The sequence below is a fragment of the Scyliorhinus torazame genome, chromosome 11 (assembly GCF_047496885.1).
Source record: "Scyliorhinus torazame isolate Kashiwa2021f chromosome 11, sScyTor2.1, whole genome shotgun sequence".
NCBI classification, from domain to species: domain Eukaryota; kingdom Metazoa; phylum Chordata; class Chondrichthyes; order Carcharhiniformes; family Scyliorhinidae; genus Scyliorhinus; species Scyliorhinus torazame.
In genome coordinates, this window is record NC_092717.1 from 247,198,368 (window position 1) to 247,224,105 (window position 25,738).

General features: G+C 49.7%; 1 protein-coding gene across 7 annotated transcripts in view; it reads left to right on the forward strand.

The window, feature by feature from the left end:
* Window positions 1–2,796: 2,796 nt before the first annotated feature.
* ankrd29 (ankyrin repeat domain 29) overlaps window positions 2,797–25,738 on the forward strand; it is a 127,618-nt gene continuing 104,676 nt past the window's right edge. For all 7 annotated transcript variants that reach the window (XM_072468525.1, XM_072468529.1, XM_072468530.1 and 4 more), the window contains exon 1: window positions 2,797–3,019. In XM_072468525.1, the coding sequence (XP_072324626.1) occupies window positions 3,008–3,019 (12 nt within the window). In that variant the 5' untranslated portion in view covers window positions 2,797–3,007. The remainder of the gene's footprint in view (window positions 3,020–25,738) is intronic.

A 25,738-nucleotide genomic window follows, 5' to 3' on the forward strand; every position in this document is an offset into this window, starting at 1 on the left:
CATCTGGATGGAAATTGTCCATTGGGCAGACGCAGCATGGGTTCATAAAGGGCAGGTCGTGCCTAACTAATTTAGTGGAATTTTTTGAGGACATTACCAGTGCGGTAGATAACGGGGAGCCAATGGATGTGGTATATCTGGATTTCCAGAAAGCCTTTGACAAGGTGCCACACAAAAGGTTGCTGCATAAGATAAAGATGCATGGCATTAAGGGGAAAGTAGTAGCATGGATAAAGGATTGGTTAATAAACAGAAAGCAAAGAGTGGGGATTAATGGGTGTTTCTCTGGTTGGCAATCAGTAGCTAGTGGTGCCCCTCAGGGATCAGTGTTGGGCCCACAACTGTTCACAATTTACATAGATGATTTGGAGTTGGGGACCAAGGGCAATGTGTCCAAGTTTGCAGACGACACTAAGATAAGTGGTAAAGCAAAAAGTGCAGAGGATACTGGAAGTCTGCAGATGGATTTGGATAGGCTAAATGAATGGGCTAGGATCTGGCAGATGGAATACAATGTTGACAAATGTGAGGTTATCCACTTTGGTAGGAATAACAGCAAAAGGGATTATTATTTAAATGATAAAATATTAAAACATGCTGCTGTGCAGAGAGACCTGGGTGTGCTAGTGCATGAGTCGCAAAAAGTTGGTTTACAGGTGCAACAGGTGATTAAGAAGGCAAATGGAATTTTGTCCTTCATTGCTAGAGGGATGGAGTTTAAGACTAGGGAGGTTATGCTGCAATTGTATAAGGTGTTAGTGAGGGCACACCTGGAGTATTGTGTTCAGTTTTGGTCTCCTTACTTGAGAAAGGACGTACTGGCACTGGAGGGTGTGCAGAGGAGATTCACTAGGTTAATCCCAGAGCTGAAGGTGTTGGATTACGAGGAGAGGTTGAGTAGACTGGGACTGTACTCGTTGGAATTTAGAAGGATGAGGGGGGATCTTATAGAAACATATAAAATTATGAAGGGAATAGATAGGATAGATGCGAGCAGGTTGTTTCCACTGGCGGGTGAAAGCAGAACTAGGGGGCATAGCCTCAAAATAAGGGGAAGTGGATTTAGGACTGAGTTTAGGAGGAACTTCTTCACTCAAAGGGTTGTGAATCTATGGAATTCCTTGCCCAGTGAAGCAGTAGAGGCTCCTTCATTAAATGTTTTTAAGATAAAGATAGATAGTTTTTTGAAGAATAAAGGGATTAAGGGTTATGGTGTTCGGGCGGGAAAGTGGAGCTGAGTCCACAAAAGATCAGCCATGATCTCATTGAATGGTGGAGCAGACTCGAGGGGCCAGATGGCCTACTCCTGCTCCTAGTTCTTATGTTCTTATGTTCTTATGTCACCCTATCCGGGACCCTGTTGTGCGGACGATGTGGTCCCGGAGCCGAAGGTTTTGACGGCAGTGTCCACGCCGCAGCCGGAGCTGAGGGGTTCGCAGCGAACAATTCTTCCTCCTGTGAGACTGAACGTATGAGTCCCTTTCACCTCCACCGGACTTTTTTTTAACGAGGGTGAATGTGGTGAACCACATATAGCTACATAAGGCTGTTGTATATATGTTCTACTGTTCTATTAGTATTGTTATCGCCCCTGTTGTATATACTTATTGTTATTGCTGTTCTGTTATTGGTTGTTGCTGTTGTACTGTTGGAATGTTATTATTGGTGCTGCTGTTGGCTCCGCCTCTGGCTCCGCCCAGCTGTGGGGGTATACAGCCTGTTGACCTGGGCCAGCCCTGCAGTGCGGGAGGAGATACAGGTCGGCACATATTTCTCTTATTAAAGCATCGGTTCACTGCTTCTCAGCGTCTTGTCTGAATTGATGTCTATCACAGACCAGTTACATTTTCCTCCGAATCATTTATATATACTAGAAACAGCAAAGGTGCCAGCACTGATTCCTGCAGAACACCACTGGTCACAGCCCTCCAATCAGAAAAGCACCCTTCCATTGCTACTCTCTGCCTTCTGGCAGGGGGTGGTGAGAATCTGGAATGCACTGCCTGGGAAGGTAGGGGAGGCTGGAAACCTCACAAAAGCACTTGGGTGGGTAATGGAAACACCATCACATTGAAGGATATGGGACCAGTGCTGGTGAGTGGGGCTAACGCGAGATTATTGCAGTGTTAATGTAAGCCTACTTATGAGGGTAGTGAAGATTATTATTAAATTGGGGGTAGTTGTTGGCGCAGACCCGATGCGCTGAAGGGCCTTTTCTTTGCTGTGGGACTCTATGTCCCACTAGGGGGGTCCATGCCTTCAGTGGCCCGGGCCCCAAATTGGGGAAATTAGGATTATCATAGATTATCATAGAATTTACAGTGCAGAAGGCGGCCATTCGGCCCATCGAGTCTGCACGGCTCTTGGAAAGAGCATCCTACCCAAGGTCAACACCTCCACCCTATCCCCATAACCCAGTAACCTCACCCAACACTAAGGGCAATTTTGGACACTAAGGGCAATTTATCATGGCCAATCCACCTAACCTGCACATCTTTGGACTGTGGGAGGAAACCGGAGCACCCGGAGGAAACCCACGCAGACACGGGGAGAATGTGCAGACTCCGCACAGACAGTGACCCAAGCCGGAATCGAACCTGGGACCCTGGAGCTGTGAAGCAATTGTGCTAACCACAATGCTATCGTGCTGAAAAGGAGAGATGGCAGTGTCCTGGGAGAGTGGCAATGGCTGGATAGCACCTTCACATGCAGGAACTGTGGGCTTTTCAGATAGAGTCAGCGTGGGCGCGCATCGTGAGCGCGCAGACCGCCAAAAACAAAGTGGCCGATGCGGGGACGCGCAAGGTCAGTTTCTGCTCGGGGACGTGCAGTGTCAGACTGATCGCTGAGCAACCCGTTTAATATCTATTGGATATTCTGCCGGACTGAACCGCTCTCTCTGTCCTGACAACGGTCCCCAAATCCTGCGCAAGGAGCAAAGCAGCCAACACCCCACCCAGCCAGGTCACCACTGCCTTAATCTCGCTTGCTGGGAAATTACATCAGGATGTCTTTTAAGGTAATGATATTGTTTGATTCACAGCCTCCTGTACATTGTGGCAGAGAAAGTGGGAGCCACTAATGAATGCATGATTTGAAATCTTGTGAAAAAAATAGGGATCACACCCTGTGTAAATTGGGAATCAGAGTGAAATCGGACATATTGCGGAACCTCCTCGTTATTTGCAACCTTTCGCTGTGCAATTTGCCCTTGTCATCGAACAGCAAAACACCAAGATCTGTCAAGAATTTGCCATTTGCCAAGTGTCACTGGGTGGAGGGAGGGCCTGTGCACCTCCAGGAGTCTGCACTCACTGCAGATACCAGGGGGAACCTGTCTATGGTCTTGGGAATTATTTGGCGAAAAGGTGGGAAGCAATGTAGATATGTTTGTCAGATTCTTGCAATGCTCCTGCAGATCTATGGGCAATCATTGATGGTTCAAGGGTGAGCTCTGTGGTGCATGAGGCAGAAAGGAACAGTAGATCTGAAATTAGGTGGGAGGAGGTGCTTCTGAAACATAGACACCAGGGGCGTCATTTTCCGACCCGGAGAATGGCCGTTGGCCGCCGTGAATCCCGCCCCCGCCGGTTGCCGAAGTCTCCGAAGGGAGAAAAGTCGGTGGGGCGTTAATGGCGCCGCTGCCGTCGGAGAATGTCACGGGTCTGCGCAAGGCAGCCGATTTTGGGCCTGCCGATATTCTCCCGTCCGGATGGGCCGAAGTCCCGTCGACGTGATGACCGTTCACGTCGACGTAAATTAAACCTCCTTTTCATCGGCGTGACCCTGTGCTCCAGGTTCACGCCGACCAGCGTGGAGGTGAGTGAGGGCCTGGGGGGTTGGCTCTGGGCAGGCGATGGCGTGGCCGCAGTCTGAATGTGTGGGGAGAGGTGTGTCTCGGGATGTGTGTGTGTGTGTGTGTGTGTGCGGCGGGGGTGGGGGGGGGGGGGGGCGGTTAGAGTGGGCTGGGCTCCGGGGGAGTGCCGGGAGGGGGGTCCGTGCCGGGGAGGAGGTTGGGGGGTCCGTGCCGGGGAGGAGGTTGGGGGGTCCGTGCCGGGGAGGGGGATGGGGGGTCCGTGCCGGGGAGGGAGATGGGGGGTCCGTGCCGGGGAGGGAGATGGGGGGTCCGTGCCGGGGAGGAGGATGGGGCGTCCGTGCCGGGGAGGAGGTTGGGGGGGTCCGTGCTGGGAAGGGGGATGGGGGGTCCGTGCCGGGGAGGGGGATGGGGGGTCCGTGCCGGGGAGGAGGATGGGGGGTCCGTGCCAGGGAGGAGGCTGGGGGGGGTCCGTGCCGGGGAGGGGGATGCGAGGGCAAGTGAGTTGGTCCACCAGGCCAGGTGCCAGCCTCCAACAGTTGGACCCATGCGGTCCATGCCACCTGGCTGGGGGGAGGAGGGGATATGGGCAATGATGACATGTCGTCGTTCCCCTCCCCCCACCAGGCCGTCATGTTTTCCGATCATCCAGCCGCTAATGTCTATGTTGCCCTGGATGAGCAGGAGGAGGAGGAGGAGGAGCGTGCCAGAGAGGCGGCGCAGGCTGCCGCAGAGGGACAGGCGGCAGCCGCCCAGGCTGGAGGGACACCTGACCGACAGGACAAGGAGGGGAGGAGGACGTCGCGGCCCCACGGCAACGGAGGCACCCGAGGGCGCCCCATGTGTACCGGCCCCGGCAGTCATACCAGGACCTCACGGACCGGGAATGCAGGAGGAGACTCCGGATGAGGCGGGAAACCGTGGCACACATCTGCCACCTGCTGGCACACCTGTCACCGCATGGCACTGGCGGGGGACACCCTCTCCCTGTGTCCGTCAAGGTTACGGTGGCCCTGAACTTTTATGCAACGGGGTCATTCGAGGCACCGAGTGGGGACCTGTCCGGCATATCGCAGACATTGGTGCATCGGTGCATCCGGGCAGTGACAGATGCCCTATATGCCATGGCGCACCGCTACATCCACTTCCCTGTGGACCGGGCCAGCCAAGATGCCCAGGCCGTGGGCTTCTCTGCCGTGGCTGGGTTCCCCATGGTCCAGGGCGCGATTGATGGGATGCACGTCGCCGTGCGGCCACCTGCAGATAACAGGGCCGTGTTCACCAATAGGAAGGGGATCTATTCGATGAACATACAGGTAGTCTGCGACCACCGCATGATGATCCTGCACGTCTGCGCCCGTTACCCAGGCAGTGTACACGACTCATACGTGTTGTCGCGGTCATCCATCCCCGGCATGTACGAGGGACGCCACCCCCGGCTGAGGGGCTGGTTGCTGGGCGACAGGGACTACCCATTGCGATCGTGGCTGATGACGCCTATAAGGAGGCCACGCAATGAGGTGGAGAACCGCTACAATGATGCCCATGTAGCGACAAGGGGAGTGATAGAGAGGTGCTTTGGCATGCTGAAGATGCGTTTCAGGTGCCTGGACCTCTCTGGGGGCGCCCTCCAGTATCGGTCAGATAGGGTCGACCGCATCATTGTGGTGTGCTGCGTCCTGCACAACATAGCCCAGCAGAGGGGCGATGTGCCGTAGGCAGAGGAGGGCGGAGTGGAGGAGCAGCAGGAAGAGGCGCAGTCCTCCCCAGATGAGGGGGCTGGGGGTAATGGTCAGGGCAGACGGGGTAGACACAGGTGGGTGGCTGTCCACCGTTACCGGCTGGCCCAGCGGGCACGGGACAGACTGATAGCCGCCCGCTTCACTGACTAGATGGGCGTGGGAATCGGGTAGTGTGGCCACAGACCGCACACCATGGCAACAGCCGACCACCCACACCCCCCCACCCATCCACCCACCCAGCACCCTCACCCCCCCTCCCCAACCCCACCCACCCCACCCACATGCACACCACCCCCCCCCATTGCCGATCCACCTGCGGCACAACGGGCCGGGCTCACACAGTTGCGGGTGGACGCGTGTCTATCGCAGGCCATGGAGAATGATGACAACCCGCCTCCGATGAGCTCCTGGCTCTACATCGTTGGACTATGTCTGACCCATGGCCACAGTACCACCATCCACCCGGACCATCCCTGCATGCGGCTGTGACACTGCAGCGCACGGTCCCGTCCTCTGCCCGGGGGGGATGTTGATGGCGGCCCAGGGGGAACGGGGCAGACTCACCTGGGGCTGAGGTAAGACCACCCCTCACACACACACTTGCGCTCAACGTACATGACACCCCCGCACGCTTTGGACAGAGCACAAAGGCAGCTTCTGTAGGTGTAACATTGACTTTAATAACCAAAGGAGTTCATGCACGTGCCCTAGCCCCTAAAACTCATCTGTGCCCTGCACCCGTGCCAACTTACTCAGTGTCTAATTGTTTGGCTTTACGGGCCGTTTGACTACGTCTACGTGGTTCCCCAGACGGTACAGCAGAACTGGAGGTGGACTCCTGTGATTCCTGCCCTCTGACACTGGATCCCTTTGGCGGCCGTTTCCTGGGGCGTCCTGGCCTAGATGGGCCAGGCTGCGGCCCGGGCGACTGGGATGGCGAGCTGCCAGCCTGTCCTGCCCGTTGCCCACCCGATGCACCTGGGACGGAAGGGGGGGAGTCCGAGGTGTCGCGGTGTTCCCGGACCTCCCCTACAGGGGGACCCGGGACGGACCACACCACCTCCTCCTCCCTCGGGGTGCCCGATGGCCCCCAGGCCTCTACATGGGTGGGGGACGCGAACGGACTGGCCATCCGACGCCCCCCCGGCATCTGGCGCTGCCAGTCCTGGAGGCCCGTGCTGGTATCGACAGGGGTCTGCAGGTTTGCAGCCATGGAGCCCAGGGGGTTGGCAAACCCTGTCTGTGACAGTGCGACGCCGGTTCGCACATGGCCACTGGCGCCGATGCCCTCAGCGATGGCCTGCAGAGACTGGGCCATGGCCTGCTGAGACTGGGCCATGGCCTGCAGAGACTGGGCTATGGTGTTGAGCGCCTCTGCCATCTGGCGCTGGCACTGGCTCATGGCCTCCTGTGAGAGGGCAGCCATGTCCTGGGCCACAGACGCCGCCTGTACGGAAAGCCCCAGGCCTCGCAAACCGTTCCCCATGTCTGACACCGTCGCACCCATTGCCTCCACCGCGGACGCCACCCGTGCGGTGTCGGCCTGGGTGGCACGTATGACCGGCACCACTTCCAGCTCCTGGATGCGGGTGGACTCCTCCACCTGCAACTGCAGCCGCCGCAAGCCGGCCGTCACCCTCTTCGCCCGTCTCCGGTTCAGTGGTTGCATCGGATCTATGTGTGGGTGTGGAAACTCCAGGAACCCGGGATCCATCTGGGCGGCAGATGTTCGCTTGGCCTGGGCTGCCCTCCAACCGCCCGGCTCTTCTGCTGCTCCTACCTCCACCTGCTGTACCGGGACGGCTGTGTTGTGCGCACCAGTGAGTGTACCAGACGCCTTATCACTAAAGTGCCCAACCGTGGTGAGTGTTTCTGCGATGGTGGAGGGTGTTGGAGACAGCAGTGGCGTTGTGTCGTGCTCTTCGTCCCACTCTGAGTCCATGGCACTTTGGGGTGGGGGTTCGTCTCCACCCATCCACTCTGAGTCACTGTCCGGTATTTCGTCTTCCTGGGTAGTGCTGTCCCGGGTAGTGGTGTCCCGGGTAGTGGTGTCCTGGGTAGTGGTGTCCTGGGTAGTGGTGTCCTGGCTCGGATGTGACGGGGGCCTGTGGCTGCCCCCTCGTCGCTGGGTGGTCGCTCCCGCACGTGACGGGGTGTCGTCTCCCTGTTGCTCCAGGTCTCTCCGTCTCCCGTGGTGTGCGAGGGGCATCCTGCGGGCGTCGCATGCTGGAGGGTCCGGGTCTCTCTGTCTCCCGTGGCCTCCGAGGGGCATCCTGCGGGCGTCGCATGCCGGAGGGTCCGGGTCTCTCCATCTCCCGTGGCCTCCGAGGGGCATCCTGCGGGCGGTCTGCATCTGCGGGGATGGGTGCCTGGACGTTTGGTCCTGCGATACACAATGAAGCATGCATGGTTAGACACGCAGGCAGTGATCAGGTGATATGGGGGAGGGGGGATATGGGGACGGGCTTTCGGTGGCTCACTCGCTAGTACGCCCCCGACCTCTGCATCAGCAACCTCCCGGTCCTCAGGTCCGCCAGCCAGTTCCAGGGCCCTTTCCTCGTGGACGGTCAGTGGCCTCTCATCAGCGGGCCCTCCTCCAGTCCTCACATGCTCCCTATTGTTGTGTGCGTGCTTCTCCTGTGGGGGGGTGGGAGGAGGGGGGGGTGGTGGCAGGGGTAAAAGGCAACACTGTTAGGCAGGTATATGAATGCACGCCATCGGTTGCGCGTGCATTGCAGAGGTTAAGGTTAGGGCTGGATTCACTTGGGGATATGGGGGAGATGGGGGAGATGGGGGAGGGGGGATATGGGGGATATGGGGGAGGGGGGATATGGGGGAGGGGGGATATGGTGGAGGGGGATATGGGGGAGGGGGGATATGGGGGATATGTGGGAGGGGGATATGGGGGAAATGGGGGAGGGGATATGGGGGAGGGGGGATAGGGGGGATATGGGGGAGAGGGGATATGGGGAGGGGGGATATGGGGAGGGGGGATATGGGGGAGGGGGGATATGGGGGAGGGGGGATATGGGGGAGGGGGGATATGGGGGATATGGGGAGGGGGATATGAGGGAAATGGGGAGGGGGGATATGGGGGAGGGGGGATATGGGGGATATGGGGAGGGGGGTTATGGGGGAGGGGGGATATGGGGGATATGGGGAGGGGGGATATGGGGGAGGGGGGATATGGGGGAAATGGGGAGGGGGATATGGGGAGGGGGGATAGGGGGGATATGGGGGAGGGGGAATATGGGGAGGGGGGATATGGGGAGGGGGATATGGGGATATGGGGAGGGGGGATATGGGGGAGGGGGGATATGGGGGAGGGGGATATGGGGAGGGGGATATGGGGGAAATGGGGGAGGGGGGATATGGGGGAGGGGCGATATGGGGGATATGGGGAGGGGGGTTATGGGAGAGGGGGATATGGGGGAGTGGGGGATATGGGGAGGGGGGATATGGGGGAGGGGGATATGGGGATTATGGGGGAGGGGGATATGGGGGATATGGGGGAGGGGGGATATGGGGATATGGGGGAGGGGGATATGGGGGATATGGGGGAGGGGGATATGGGGAGGGGGGATATGGGGGAGGGGGGATATGTGGGAGGGGGGATATGGGGAGGCTCACCCTGCCTGCTCTGACGAGGTCGTTCACCTTCTTGTGGCACTGGGTGCCTGTCCGTGGTGTCAGGGCCGCAGCGGTGACGGCCTCTGCCACTTCCCTCCACAGACGCCGGCTGTGGCGTGGGGCAACTCTGCAGCCGTGCCCGGGATACAGGGCGTCCCTCCTCTGCTCCACCGCGTCCAGGAGCGCCTCCACATCCCGTGACTCGAACCTCGGGGCTGAGCGGCGGCCAGCCATCCAGTCGGGTGTTCCGGTCGGGTGTTCCGGTCGGGTGGGGGGGAGCAGCGCGGCCTTATGAGCCGTCACGCCGTGCGGCGCGTATGACGCTGCACGGCATGAACCACGTGCGCAAGCGCGGATCCCGTTACGTCGCTGCTCGCCCATTTCGGGCCGGAGACTTTCGACCCATTTTTCCGACGTGACGCAAGTCGGATTTGCGCCGTTTGTTGCGCCGATCGGCGGACTTTGCGCCGATAACGGAGAATTTCGCCCCAGGTCCAGAGCAGTTGGGCTTGTTTCCGTGCTGTACATTCAGTGTAATTTTATGCGGTGCACCTGCCAGGAGGGAGGAAGATTAGGGACTTTTGGTTGAGCTAACTCCAAAATGACACATTCAGCAATAAGAGGTTCGAAATAATTCTAGCCTTTGTGACTGATTTTGGAGGGTAATTGGAGATTGACCCATAATAAAATAATAATAATCGCTTATTGTCACAAGTAGGCTTCAATGAAGTTACTGTGAAAAGCCCCTAGTCGCCACATTCCGGCACCTGTTCGGGAGCCCGGTACACACCTGGCTCTCACTGTATTGTGGCTGGCCCATCATTGGGGATTGAGGTTCACCCCACTTGGATCCAGATAACTAGTGGATATGGAAGCTGGTACACAGCACTTCAGCCATCCAATTGTACCCACATCTTTGAGCTTTGATAAAGAGTCATCCAGGCTCGAAACGTTCGCTCCCTTCTCTCTCCACAGACGCTGTCAGACCTGCTGAGATTGCCCAGCATTTTCTGTTTCTGTTTCAGATTCCAGCATCCGCAGTAATTTGCTTTTATCTCCTTGTGCAAAAACCTGCCCAGTTCGTCACCACCCACCCCCAGGCACACACTTCCAGCTCCAGCTTTCCCCAGGTCTTCAACATTTTACTTCCCAGGTGTTTATCCGAATCCTTTTAAAAGCTGGCGATAAAAGAAATAGAGTGACAGGATGTATGTGACTGGAGTCACTTTGAAAATAGCAAATAGAACCAGGAAAAATTTAGGAACTCCAGGGCAGATGTAACAATACAAATTATGGAATACAACGGGCTGGATTCTCCGATTTTGAGGCTATGTCCAGAGGATCCGTGGAGTTTTACGTGGGAAAAATCAGCGGCGCCCCAGGGTTAAATCAGAAGAATAGTTTATTCACACATTCAAACCCAGGGAATGGCCGCAATCTCAGCACACACACACTGGGACACAATAAGAAGAGAGGAAAGCAAAGTTTTTACAACTATGAATAACTTTTTTAAAAGCACCACAGATATGGACACCAGTTCAGGTGCCATGGGCCAGAAAGTCAGAGTCCAACAAAGGTTCCTTCATGGAAGATCTACAGTTCAGGTAGTTCAACTTGCTGAAGCAAGAATTGCAGAATTCCTTTAAAGTTGATGATGCAGAGTTAGACTTGATGCAAACCGTCTGGATTCAGTAAACTGTAATTTTACTGCCTTACCGTAAGGCCATTGCCTTACTGCAATGACAATGCTTTGTCATTCTCTATGTCCAAACGCATGTTCGCTTTTTTCATTGAGAACTTACTCAGCAATTAAGGTATGTCGTTCTGAACTGTAAGTGTAAAGTCACCATAGTCCCAGATGACCATAGGTTGCTTTCCCCTTTGAGGGGGGAGAGCTGACTGGCAGTGATTGAACCTGAGGGTCACCACACCTCAGGCGAGGGCAAGGTTGAGAAGGCAGAGCCTTCATGAATAACCCTCATAACATCTGAGCTACATTAATGCAAATGAAATTATGCCTTCCTACAATTTCACATGGGAGGACCACTCTCTTTAAAGATGTTAAGGTTTTATTATCCCTAAATCGAAAATAGGTAGTGTACGCGACTATTTGTGGAGCCATGAAATGATAGTGTGGAGGATCTGCAGGTGAACAAAGTGAAGTTTAATAAAAGCTCTATTGCAATGGCGACCTTTATCTACTAGTGCCTATGTTCACCCGTGCCCACTATGTGCTTCTAGTTTCTTACCCTTCCTCAACCTCACGCTACGTTTGGTGTATCCCCAGGATCCACAGCTGATGCCTGAGATGACCTTGGTGCGTATCCCCTGGGGTTCCTAAACCTTGAGGGTTCCTGCTTTCTTTCAGGCAGCATGGATGTTGCTATGCTGCCGTCTTTGGTGTGCGGGGCTGGAGGTGTGTCGGTCACAGGGAAAGGGTATCAGATGGGCTTGATACCCCCACGGTCTCCTGCATGGATGTCCCCGAGATGCAATCCTGCTGATCCGCTTTGCTTTGTGGGCGGCATGGTAGCACAGTGGGTAACACTGTTGCTTCACAGCGCCAGGGCCCCAGGTTCCATTCACAGCTTGGGTCACTGTGCGGAGTCTGCACGTTCCCCCCGTGTCTGCGTGGGTTTCCTCCGGTTGCTCCGGTTTCCTCCCACAAGTCCCGAAAGACGTGCTGTTCGGTAATTTGGACATTCTGAATTCTCTCTGTGTACCGAACAGGCACCAGAGTGTGGCTTTTCACAGTAACTTCATTGCAGTGTTAATGTATGCCTACTTGTGACAATAAAGATTATTATTATTTAGGTGTCCGGGGGTCCTTGTGATCCTCCATGGGTTAGAGGGGCAGCTGGAGTGAGATCCAGAAGCCCCGCCATCCTCTGCCGCTGACACTACTGCATTCCCACTGAAGTCCTGCACCATGGAACTCATGCCCTCAGCCATGGAGGTCATGAGCTGAGCCATGGAGCGGATATTCCCCGCCATCGAGTGGATGTCCCGTACCATGGTGTCCCCTGCGGACACCACTCTCTCAGTGTTGGCCTCATTGTGTCGGAGGGACGGCACCATCTTCTCTAACAGAAGGCAATGGGACTCCTCCAGTCATCGTTGCAGTCCCAGGAGGGTTGCTGTCGTCACATCCTGATGCTCGTGACTCTGCCTTTGCAACTCCAGCAGCTCAGAGACAACCGGTCCGAGGGGCACGTCATCAGCCAGGAGCTCAGCAGAGTCCTGGCCTCCGGCATCCCTCCGAGTACCAGATACCTGGGACGTCCCTGCCTCCGTCTGTTGTGGATCATCAGCTGTTAGGTGCTCACTAGATGTAAGTGTGAGTGTGTGCACCGATGGAGAGCGCAGGTGACAGGTGTGACGTCTCCTCTATGCTGGTCTCTGAGATGTCTCTCTCAGAGCTGCTGTCCTGTCCTCCTGCTGCGAGCTGGCACTCACTAAGGCTGCCACAGCCTCTCAGGCAAGGATAGTGACCTTAGTGGAAGGATGTCTGCGGGAATGCAGCCATCTCTCTCCACGCCCCCCCCCCCCTCATCCCCAGACTGGATCTGGAACAAATGCTGGGGAAGCGTGATGGAGCTACTCACTGATTGCAAAGATGTCCTGGGGTGAGCGAATTAGCGGCTGGCTGCCATGAGCGAGGCATGATGCACATGGTTAAAACAAATTTTGTTTAAGAGGCTCAATATTCCGTGTGATTTCTCGCCACTGGCACCAGTGGGATTCGCACCCATATTCTCACTGGAACAAACACGTTGCCAAAAGATGGTAATATTCCGATCTAGGACACCCAGATGGTTTTTCTTCACTCTCTGAACCGATCTACATCTCTTTGTAGCCTCCTTATGTCCTCTTCATATCTTATTCTGCTACCTATCTTTGTCTCAACAGCAAATTTAGTAACCATGTGGCTAAATTTAAGTGTATATGGAAATCGGGGCAGCACGGTGGCGCAGTGGGTTGGCCCTGCTGCCTCACGCCGCCGAGGTCCCAGGTTCGATCCCGGCTCTGGGTCACTGTCCGTGTGGAGTTTGCACATTCTCCCCGTGTTTGCGTTGATTTTGCCCCCACCCAAAGATGTGCAAGGTAGGTTAATTGAACACGCTAAATTGCCCCTTAATTGGAAAAAAATGAATTGGGTACACTAAATTTTCAAATTTTTTAAAAAATGTATATGGAAATCTAAATAGAGTATATCCACTGGTGTTCCTTTATCCACAACATTTGTTACTTCCTCAAAGAACCCCAATAAATTGGTTAAACATTATTTTCTTTTCACAAAACCATGTTGACTCTGCCTGATTACCCTGAATATTTCCAAATGCCCTACTATACTATCTGTAATAGCAGTTAGATATAGTACTTGGGGCGAAGGGGATCAAAGAATATGGGGAAGAGGGATTAGGCTATTGAGTTGGATGATCAGCCATGATCATAATGAACAATGGAGCAGCCTCGAAGGGTCTTCTGCTCCTATTTTCTAATAATAGCTTCTAACATTTTCCCTGTGACAAGCTAACTGGCATGTAGTTACCTGCTTCCTGTCTCTCTGCATTTTTAAATGAATGGATGAATAAATTTGAATACATCTTGAATAATTGACAGCTCCAAGTATTTATATAGGGTGGGATTTTCCCAGAATTTGGCAGAGTGTCAGTTTCAGACTGAAAACAGCGGAGTTTTCACTCCAGACATTCATAATGAATAAAGAATCTGAGGGTGTGGTTTGCGCCATCACTCTGGCAGAGTGGGGCCTTATAGAGCCAGCAAGGCCGACATCCCAGACGCCTTTAAAGGGCGTCCCAATTATGCAAGAAATAACAACCTCCCCAGGTAAGGATTACCCCGCACAAGAAGTGGTGTGACCACCCCCCAACAAGCATCAGCGTAACCACTCTCACAAAGATTCAGTTAAGAGATAAAGTTAGAGGCAAATACGTGTGAAGGTGAAGTGGTTGAAATCATTGTGCAGCATTTACAATCACAGGAGATGCCTGAAACCAGTGTCACAGCTGGAGGGAGTAACAATTCAGTTGCAAATAAAACAGAATGAGATAGAAAGAGAGAGAAAGTCAGAGACTTAGATCAGAGGAAAAGCAAAAGAGAAATTGAAAGAAAGCGAGAAGATTTGCACTGGAAGAAAAAGAAAGGAAGAGAAACAGAAAAAAAACTTGAACTAGAAAGAAAGGAGAAAGAAAAAGATAGATTGAAGGAAATGGGAAACAAAATGAGAAAAAGAGGTGAAAGAAAAAGAAAAACAAAGATTGCAAGAAATGGAAATATGAAAGCTTAAACTTGAACTTCAGAGAGTGAGGTTAGCGAGGGAGGAAAGGGATGAAGAAAGAGATAGGGAGCTTCGGAGAGAGAAAGAAGCTCGATGGTATGAACTGACTCAAGGAGCACGTAAAATAAATAAAGCTCAGGAGATGAGTTTCATTCCCCAAGAAATTTGATTTCACTAAAAATCTTTTTGTAGTGCCTAGATTTACAGAGGATAGAGTTGGAAGATATTTCACCAAATTTGAAAATATAGCTGTGAAGTTGGATCGGCAAAACGATGCTTGAACTATGATGCTACAAAGTGTTCTGTCAGGTACAGCTATGAATTTTTTTTTATTCGTTCATGGGACGTGGGCATCGCAGGCAATGCCAGCATTTATTGCCCATCCCTAATTGCCCTCGAGGCAGCAGTTAAGAGTCAACCACATTGCTGTGGGTCTGGAGTCACATGAATGCCAGATTTCCTTCCCGAAAGGACATCAGTGAACCAGATGTGTAAATGAATAAAAATACTGTGGATGCTGAAAATCTGAAATAAAACAATAAATGTTGGAAAACCTCAGCAGGCCTTGCAGCATCGGTGGAGAGAGAAGCAGAGATAATGTTTCAAGTCAATTTGACTCTTCCTCAGGGCTAAAGAGAGGGAGAAAAGTTATGGATTTTATACTGTTTCAGAGGGGCTTGGGCAGGTGGAACAGAGTTTTGTTATGCTCTTGATGTGCACTCTGACAAAGGAAGGTTCAGACTTGGAGATAGCTTTAACGCGTTTATTAAACTATTAACAATTCTCCTACTTGGATTCGACTCTCCTGTTAATCCTGCTATAGCTACTCAGACTAACTAGCCAGTCTGCTACAATCCACGTGGTGGGTGCGATGTGTTTCAATCAACCATGTCTGTACTCACTAAGTGTCTCCACTGGAAAGAGACTGAGCATGTGTGCTGTGTCCTTTTATATGGGTTGGTGTAATGCCCCCCTGTGGTAGTGTCACCTCTGGGTGTGTCTTGAATGCCCATTGGTCGTGTCCTGTCTTATTGGCCTATTGGTCCCATGTTCGATTCCAGCTTGGGTCACTGTCTGTGTGGAGTCTGCACATCCTCCCCGTGTCTGCGTGGGTTTCCTCTGGGTGCTCCGGTTTCCTCCCACAGTCCAAGGATGTGCAGGTTAGGTGGATTGGCCATGATAAATTGCCCTTAGTGTTGGGTGGGGTTACTGGGTTATGGGGATAGGGTGGAGGTGTTGATCTTGGGTGGGGTGCTCTTTCCAAGAGCCGGTGCAGACTCGATGGGCTGAATGGCCTCCTTCTGCACCGTAAATTCTATGATAGTCATCATAAATTTGAATTTCCAGTTAGTAACTGAAAGGATGATACAACAACATTTCAGTTTTTAAGATGTTACTGGAACAAAAGATTAAAAGCACCATTGAATAAACATTATTAGGCTTTAAACCACAGAATAGTTCCCATTCTTAGTTTTAGCACAAGCGAAAAGCCACACTTCATGGGGATATGTTACACTGTCCTTTAAGTGGACATTCAGTTCTGCCAGAATCAGCCCAAAATAATCCTTTTGGATTCATCGCGTGAATTTATTGCCCTTCTTTTCTTTTCTCAGCCTGGTAACGTCTAACTCCAGAACTGTTTTTCATATATTGTATTTGAGTATTACTGAAGGTTCTTTTTCTGGCGCAAACTAGGGAAATCTTATGACTTCATTTAAACTCCTCATGAATTTGATTTTTTCAGTCTGAGCGTGGGCTTCCACCTGCATTCCAGGGATGTGATCCATCGAGATTTTTATCTCCAGCCGCTCTCCTTCCATACCCTGGCAGACTAATGCACCTGCCTGCGATATTCAGTGACAGTTTAGCAAAACCTGTAACCTCATTTCACAATAGATTCCTCTGTACCCTTCCCATCTCAAAGCCCATCACCATGGTAATGTGAATTACATAAACATCGGTGAGAGAGAGTGGGACTTCCCAGAGTCAGTGAGCAATTGGAATACACACGGCAGCGAGAGAGAATAGGTCTTCCCAGGTCTCCGAGAGCAGTGCGGATGTATATGGCAAGAGAGAGAGAACTGTATTTCCCAGAGACAGCGAGACAGAGTGGGGATATAATAGTAATAATCTTTATTGTCACAAGTAGGCTTACATTACTGCAATGAAAAGCCCCTAGTCGTCACGTTCCGGCGCCTGTTCGGGTACACAGAGGGAGAATTCAGAATGTCCAATTCACTTAACAGCACGTCTTTCGGGACTTGTGGGAGGAAACCGGAGCACCCGGAGTAAACCCACGCAGGCACGGGGAGAACGTGCAGACTTCACACAGACAGTGACCCAAGCTGGTAATCGAACCTGGGACCCTGGAGGTGTGAAGCAAGAGTGCTAACTACTGTGCTACTGTGCTGCCCAAACAGCAAAGAGAGGGGGAGCTTTCCAGTGTCAGCGAGACAGAGTGGGGATATAAATTCTTTTTTAAAATTCCAATTAAGAGGCAATTTAGCGCGGCCAATCCACCTACCCTGCACATCTTTGGGTTGTGGGGGTGAGACCCACACAAGCACGGGGAGAATGTGCAAACTCCACACGGCCAGTGACCCAGGGCCGGGATTGAACCTGGGTGCTCGGTGTTGTGAGGCAGCAGTGCTAACCACTGCGCCACCGTGCCACCCTGGAATGGGGATATAATTAACAGTGAGAGAGAACAGGACCCCCTAGAGTAAGCGAGAGCAGTGCCAGTGAGGCCGGAGTGAGGATATACACAGTGGTGAAACAAAACAGAACTTCCCAGAGTCAACAAGTGCAGAGCAGGGACAGGAACAGTGGTGAGAGAGAGCAGGACTTCCCAGTGTCAGTGATAGTGGGTAAACTTAAAGTGCACGGGCTAGGGGCAGTATTTTGAGATGATAGGAAACTGGTTGACAGGCAAAAAACAAAGAGTAGGAATAAGCATGTCTTTTTCCAAATGACATGCAGTATGGTCACCGATATAACCAGCTGTGCGAACGACCATGTATCAGGTGCGTCCGGGTAGCTGAAGCTCTTTATGATGTTCTATGTGATGTCCTCGCAAACCGTGAGGAGGAGAATCATTTATCTTTGGTTTCCAACGATTGCATTCAAATGGAAAAAATACTGCTCGATTACTGGTTCCAATCACCTGTGTTGGCACCAAATGTCTCTAACTTCCCTACATGTGGCATACCTGTTGCCTGGCCTGAGGCCTCCTGAGGCCTTTGCGAAGGGGCTGAGTTCAGAGGAAATGGCATCGACTGCAACTCCAATTAATCCTCATCGCCAGTGTAGGATCCAGGCAAGCTACCATGTTGGAAGCGATGTTGGATAAGGAACAAAAAGGTTTAATACACAATAACAAGTTACACTCACTGCTCCCCGGGCCCTGTCCCCTCTTTTGGGAAGATCGTATTCAGATGAGGCCATGGGGAACCTAATGGTCCAGACTTCCGTGACCGTCATTCAGGTTATAACATCAGCTGGACAGGGGGCCTCTTACCCCCTCCGCCTCCAATCCAGGGTCAGCCATATCCACCATGTGAGACAATCCAGCAATGCCTCAGCCTGCGCTAGCCTAGGTCCACCCAATACGGCCATCATACCCGTCAGAAAACCGGCGCAAAGACGAAGAAACCGTCACCATCAGCAGTCTGTCCCTCCCCGCCTCTCCCCCTCTCCACTCCCAGCCCAACCCCATCCCGGTTACCAAACAACCCCCAGAGGAACAATAGACCCCTTCCACCCCCTTCGTGCCCCAATCATTTAACAAAACAGAAACAGAAAACCGAGGCTCATTACCTTTCAAAAAAACTCACCTCAACAGTAACAAGCTGCAGATATCCTCCCTTCTCCGCTTCCGTTAACTACCTTCACAGCTAGCAGGGTGTCCCCCACACAGGGTAAAATCAAAGAAAAATAAACAGTATATCGGCAATCAGATTCCCACCCATACCACATTTTAACACAGAAAAATAGAGGAAAATGAACAACTACCCTCCACACCACAAACAACTCCAACAGTACAATTCACAACCCCTAACTTCAGCCAGCAAAAAACACCCAACAACAAAGCACCATAACAACTCCATACCCTCCCCAAGTCTACAAAAATCCCCCAGTAAAGGGGCTAGTCAATCTTTAATGGTAAGAGATGAGGAATTATGTAGTTTGGGAAGACTGTTGCCAGAAAAGGTGGTGATATGTGGAATTCAGGGTGAGAGGAGTAAGGTTGGAAAGTCCAGTGAAGAGTGGTGAAGTGGTAGTAGGAGTAATAGATAAACTATCTTGTCCAGGAATACAGTTTATCTTGGGTAATGATATAGCTGGATTGCAGGTGGGAGTGATGCCTACTGTGGTTGATAAGCCAGTGGAAAATCAGACAACTAAAGTGTTGGAGGACCAATATCCTGGGATTTTTCCGGATTGTGTAGTAACAAGGTCGCAAAGTCACACGTTAAGACAAGAGGAGAAATCAAAGAGTGAAGATGAAGTTGAAGTGCAATTATCAGAACGATTTTTGATCAGATGGTTGAAAACGAACAAGAACAGGTGGAGGATGAGGCGGATGTTTTTAGTTCAGGAAAATTGGCCGGAGTTACAACAGAAAGATGTAGAAATAAAACGGATATATCAGAAAGCATATATGGAAGAGGATTCTGACAGTATACCAGAGTGTTATGACCGTAAAAATTATGTCTTGGTGAGAAAATGGAGACCTGTACATATGCAGGCGGATGGAAAGTGGGCAGAAGTTCATCAAGTAGTATTGCCGGTAGGGTATAGAAAGGAGGTGTTGCGAGTTGCACATGAGGTATCAGTGGGAGGTCATTTGGGAATAAGGAAAACTCACGCTAAAATCCAGAAATATTTTTATTGGCCTGGACTACATAAAGATGTAGTTAAATTTTGTCAATCATGTCACACATGTCAAGTGATAGGGAAACCTCAAGCAGTGATAAAACCAACACCCTTAATACCCATTCCAACATTTGAGGAACCTTTTACGAGGGTCATAATTGATTGTGTAGGACCGCTTCCTAAAACACAGAGTGGGAATCAATATCTTTTGACGATAATGGATGTGTCTACTAGGTTTCCAGAGGCCATTCCAGCACATAATATATAACTAAAAGGATTGTGGAGGAGTTACTTAAATTCTTTACTAGATATGGACTATCCACAGAAATTCAATTGGATCAAGGAACGAATTTTACTTCAAAGTTATTCAAAGAAGTTATGGATAGCTGAGGAATAAAACAATTTAAATCAACTGCGTACCATCCAGAATCGCAGGGAGCGTTAGAAAGGTGGCATCAGACAATGTTGAGGGCGTATTGCCAAGATTATCCAGAGGATTAGGATAAAGGAATCCCATTCGTATTGTTTGCAATTCGGGATGCACCTAATGAGTCTTCCAGATTTAGACCTTTTGAACTAATTTTTGGTCATGAGGTAAGAGGACCACTTAAATTGATTAAGGAAAAATTGGTGGGTGAGAAATCGGAAATTACACTATTGGATTATGTGTCAAATTTTAGGGAATGATTAAATAGAGTAGGTGAATTGGCTAGACAACATTTGAAAGTTGCACAAAATGTGATGAAACGGGTAGCGGACAAGAAATCCAAAGTTCGTAGTTTTGCCAGTGGGGATAAAGTTTTAGTGTTGTTACCAGTGGTAGGGGAGCCTTTAAAAGCTAGGTTTTGTGGACCGTATCAGATTGAAAGGAAATTAAGTGAGGTGAATTATGTGGTAAACACCAGATAGAAGGAAGACTCACCGAGTGTGTCATGTGAATATGCTTAAAAGTTACTTTGAAAGGGAAGGTGAGAAAAAGGAGGTTTTAATGATTCAAACTAAAGTGATGAACCAAATCCAGATGACTGTGAATTTGACATACCTCAAATTAAATTGGAAATTGAGGATGTTCTTAAAAATTGGGATGAATTGTTAAGTTACCTTCCAGAGGAAAAACGAACTGACCTGAAAGAGTTATTGATATCACATGGGCAAGTTTGTAGAGATAAATTGGGAAGTACTAAAATGGCTATACATGATGTAGATGTAGGAAATGCTGTTCCTATCAAACAACATCCATATAGACTTAACCCTTTAAAATTGGCACAGGTTAACAAAGAGATTGAGAGTATGCTTAAAATGGCATAATTGAAGTGGGTTGCAGCCAATGGAGCTCACCCATAGTGATGGTACCTAAACCAGATAGTACCCAACGGTTGTGTGTGGACTATCGAAAGGTGAATGCAGTTACGAGAACGGACTCTTATCCTATCCCACGTTTGAAGGATTGCATTGAGAAACTGGGACAATCTGCTTTTATTTCCAACTTCCAGACATGGAAAGAACATTTAAAACATTGTATGGAGTTCTTCAATCTTCTTCAGATGGCGGGTTTGGTGATGAACCTCGCTGAAAGTGAATTTGGAGAAGCCCAAATCACTTTTCTTGAGGAATTTCCGATACCCTCAAGAATAAGGGAGGCAATGCGATCTCTTAACATGAATGAATTTGATCGAACCTTTGTGCGAAAGTTTTGTGGCGTGATTACTCCATTGATGTACTTGCTAAAGAAACCTAAAACATTCCAATGGACAGCGGACTTTCAACAGGCATTTGACTGCCTGAAAGCTGTGATCACCAATGCTCCTGTATTGGAGAATTGCAAGGGACTCTGTGGTCAGATTGAACTAAAGTATCTGATTCTAAAGAGAAATGCTGAGGAGTAGAGGAATGGATGGATCGTGGAGAGACTTTGTTCAAAGAGACTGTCAATCGAGAAGGATTTTGGTTGGGGGAAGAAGAACAAAGAAAAATGGACTATATTATTATACCTGTTTGAGTGTGTTGTTTTCTTTAAATGAAAATGTATGTTTACTGTGTACATTTCTTAGTGGATGGTGCAAAAGTGAAAAATGAAACCATCTTGAAGTTGATGGGTTTTTTTTTCTTGGGGGGAGGTGTCATGTGAGAGTACCTTTAAGACATGGATGTTTAAGCAATGTAGCTTTAAGAAAACAGTGATGCCAGAGAGTGGGTGGAGCTGGGCTTTAGGTCAGTCATTTTGCAGTTTAGTTTTGCAGGTTAGTTTTGCAGTTTGAAAAAGAGCTTGTGTGTGTCTGGGTGTTTCCAGGAAGCTGCAGTTTTAAAAAGCAGCTTGTGTGTGTCTGTATGTTTCCAGAGAGCTGCAGTTTGGAGAAAAATAGCTTGGGGAGTGTGTGTTTGCAGTGAGCTGGATTTGCTGTGATATCGGCCATGAAAGACGATCTCTGGATCATTTGGATGATTTAAGCTCATAATAGTAAAGCCTTTAATCTGATGTGATTTTGTTTAAAGGTGTTAAGTCTCTTGGAAGTTTGAAGGAACATTTTTTAGGAATTATTTACTGTTGCAATATTTTCTGAGTTATCTTTGAAGTAAGGGGTGTTAAGAGATCCAATGTTTATTTAAGATGTTAAGTTGAGTTCATGGAATAAACAGTGTTTTGTGTTTAAAAACCCACGTGTCAATAATTGAAATCCCACAGGGAACAAGCCGTGTGCTAGGAAAAGCAACAAATACATTAAAGGGAGAGGTTGGTTGAACTCCATGATACATTTTGGGGTTCAGTAAATGCCCCTCCCATAACAATAAAAAGAACAATAAGTAAATAATTTAATTATGGAATTATTTAATCACATTAAGGATGGCAGGACAAGTGAAGTATCAAGGCTGAGCATGTGGGTGTTCCTGGGTAACTTTGTGATTCGGGGCAAACCTGTCTGCAGTAGATGGTTGCGGTTCGAGAAACCTCGGCTCAGAGTCATTAAGCTGGAGGCTGAGCTGCAGACACTGCGACACATCAGGATGGGAGAGAATTACCTGGATGCTTTGTCCCAGGAGGCAGTCAAACCCTTTAGGATCGGGTATTGTGGTTTGGAAAGCGATCAAGGGCAGGGGTGTGTGACTGCAGTTGAGGCAGGTAAGGGGACCCAGAGCGCTGGAGTGCTTGAGTGTCAGCCTCTGCAATTGTCCAACAGGTTTGAGGTTCAGCTTGTTTGGATGAGAGTGGGGGCTGCAGGGTGGATGAGTGGACTGGCTATTGCACCATGGTACAAGAATCCATTCAAGTAGGGGGAAGCACATCAGAGTTTAGTGGTAGTAGGGGACAGTACAGTGAGGAGGATTAACACTGATCTCTGCAGCAAAGAGTTGGAGTCCAGGTGGCTGTGTTTCCTGCCCGATTCCAGGGTTCGGGAAATTTGCTCCAAGCTGGAGATGAGTTTGCAGTGGGAGCAGGAGGATCCTGTTGTCATGGTCTATGTAGGTACAAATGACATAGGTAGACTGAGGAAAGAGATTCAGCATGGAGAGTTTGAGGAATAAGGTACTAAATTAAATAACAGATTATTTCATTTAGATTATTTAATCCAAGATTATAATTTTTGGATATTACCTGAACCACATGAAGATTGGCATTGGATACATTAAATTAGAGAGATGAATACATGGCTCAAAGTCTGGTATGGGAGAAGTGGGTTTTGGTTCTTGGGGCACTGGCACCAGTACTGGGGAAAGTGGGGGCTGTACCATTGAGATGGCCTGCATCTGAACTGTGCTCGGACTAGTGTTCTTGCAAACCACATAACAAAGGAAAAAGAGAGGGGTTTAAACTAAATCGGGGGGAGGATGTTTCTGGAAAGGGGATATGTAAGCTTACAGAGCAAAAGGATATGGCAGCATTACAAGGCAGCTATTTAGGTGATGATACCTAGATTGTGACCAGATGTGGGGGCAGCAGTCAGATTTCTAGGAATCTCTTCAGAACAAAGCAGCAACCTTTTTTTTAAAAACTGCAGTGAGAAAGAACACCTGCTCAAAAGAGGAAGTATTTCAGAGTTAATGGACCCTAACAGGGCTATCTAAATAAACGAGGGTACCCTTCCTTTGAAAGTGCCTGGAACTATCAATTAAGAGGCTTGTAAAAGGCAATGGACCATGAAATTGAATGTAAACAATGCAGTTCAAAGCTTTTTGGCTTCTCGTTTAGCTGGAGCATCCCAAGAGGCCGGTGAATCAGGCATGGTGCCTGATAATTACATCCAGATGAATGTAAATGCCTTTTAGAAAACTCTCGCTTGCTGTGGGCGAGAACCTCATCAGGGCTGGCAGGAAACTGATTGGACTGGCTAGGCAGGCAGAATTGCAACAGGGCATCAAATTCGTTTTTGGCCGCAACCACTGTGCTATCGTGATACCCAGCTCTTGATGCTTTTCTGTGAATTTGGAGACTCAGTCTATCCACTGTTAGTATATAGGCTGCTGCCATTGTTTCCAAGTGCAAACAGCTTATTCGCAGTAAGACAATCTGGCTTCCCTTTATCACAGAATTGTTACGGTGCAGAATGAGGCTATTTAGCCCATCGTGCCTGCACCGGATCGCCAAAAAAGCATTGTGACTTAGTGCCATTCACCTGAATTTTCCCCGCACATTTTCTATTCAAATAATCATCTGATACCTTTTTGAATGCCTCGATTGATCCGGCTTCCACCACACTTCCAGGCAGTGCATTCCAAACTGGAACCACTCGCTGGGTGAAAAACATTTCACTCACATCACATTTGCTTCTTTTGCAAATCACTTTAAATCTGTGCCCTCTTGTTTATCTTTAACACTCAAACCACCCAGCCTTATTGTCAGACAGACTTCAGAGCAGGTCACATGATCCCCTTCATTTTACCATCAATTAAAAACACGGGGCTGGATTCTCCGCCGGAGGGGAATCCAGCCCAAGGTCTGAAACATAACTATTTTATAAACCTCATAATCTATGAACAGCCCTGTCAAGGGAGCAAGGAGAGGATTGATAGTGTTGATGCAAAGGTATGAGAAATGTGATGGAGAATTTTACCTTGGCATTCTTGGTGCCATTGGTAAATTTATAGTGGCACCGTAGTGAGGTCCTGTCAAAAACGTTGATCACAATCCTAAGTGGTGAATTGCTTCGATACCTGTTGACAGTTTCCCTGCCTCCCAAACAACATTCTGCCCGTAAAACCACCTCCAGTGATTCATTTTCCTTATTGCCTCTTTGTCCTCCTTCAAAATGCTCCTTTGGGCAGCACTGTGGTTAGCACAGTTGCTTCACAGCTCCAGGGTCCCAGGTTCGATTCACTGTACGGAGTCTGAACATTCTCCCCCTATCTGCATGACATTTCCTCCGGGTGCTCCAGTTTCCTCCCACAGTCCAAAGATGTGCAGGTTAGGTGGATTGGCCATGCTAAATTTCCCTTAGTGTTCAGAAAGGTTGGGTGAGGTTACGGGGATAGGGTGGAGGTGTGGGCTTGGGTAGGGTGCTTTTTCCAAGGGCCAGTGCAGACTCGATGGACTGAAAAGGCCTCCTTTTGCACTGTAAATTCTATGATTCTATGATAAACTTACATCTTTCATCAAGCTTCTTGATGGTGGGTGTGTCCAGAACCAGGGGTCACAGTCTGAGAATATGGGGCAGACCATTTATGAAATGAAATGAAATGAAAATTGCTTTTTGTCACAAGTAGGCTTCAAATGAAGTTACTGTGAAAAGCCCCTAGTTGCCACATTCCAGCACCTGTTCGGGGAGGCTGGTACGGGAATTGAACCGTGCTGCTGGTCTGCCTTGGTCTGCTTTCAAAGCCAGCGATTTAGCCCTGTGCTAAACCCTTTAGGACAGAAATGAGAAGAAATCTCTTAACCCAGAGAGTTGTCGACCTGTGGAATTCATTACCACAGGAAGTAGTTGAGTCCAAAACATTGTATGGTTTCAAGAAGCAGTTAGATATAGCACTTCGGATGAAGAGGATCAAAGGATATGGGGAAAGTGATATTAGGCTATTGAGTTGGATGATCAGCAATGATCATAATGAATGGTGGAGTGGGCTTGAAGGGCCGAATGGCCTCCTCCTGCTCCTATTTTTTCTATGTTTCTAAACTTTTGATTACCTGTCCTGGCTCAAATTTTGCTTGATAACATTCTTGTGAAGAATCTTTGGCCATTATACAATATTAAAAGGACTTTATAAACTGCAATTTGTTGATGCTGCATTGTGTAATCTTCTCAGGGATTGGGGAAGCACCTTTTACTGCATGAAATGTCTGTCTCACCTGCTCTCTCAGGTGGACATAGAAGATTCGTAGCACTATTTTGAAAAAGAGCGAGGAAGATCTTTGGTGTCCCGCCCAATGTTTATCCCTCAATA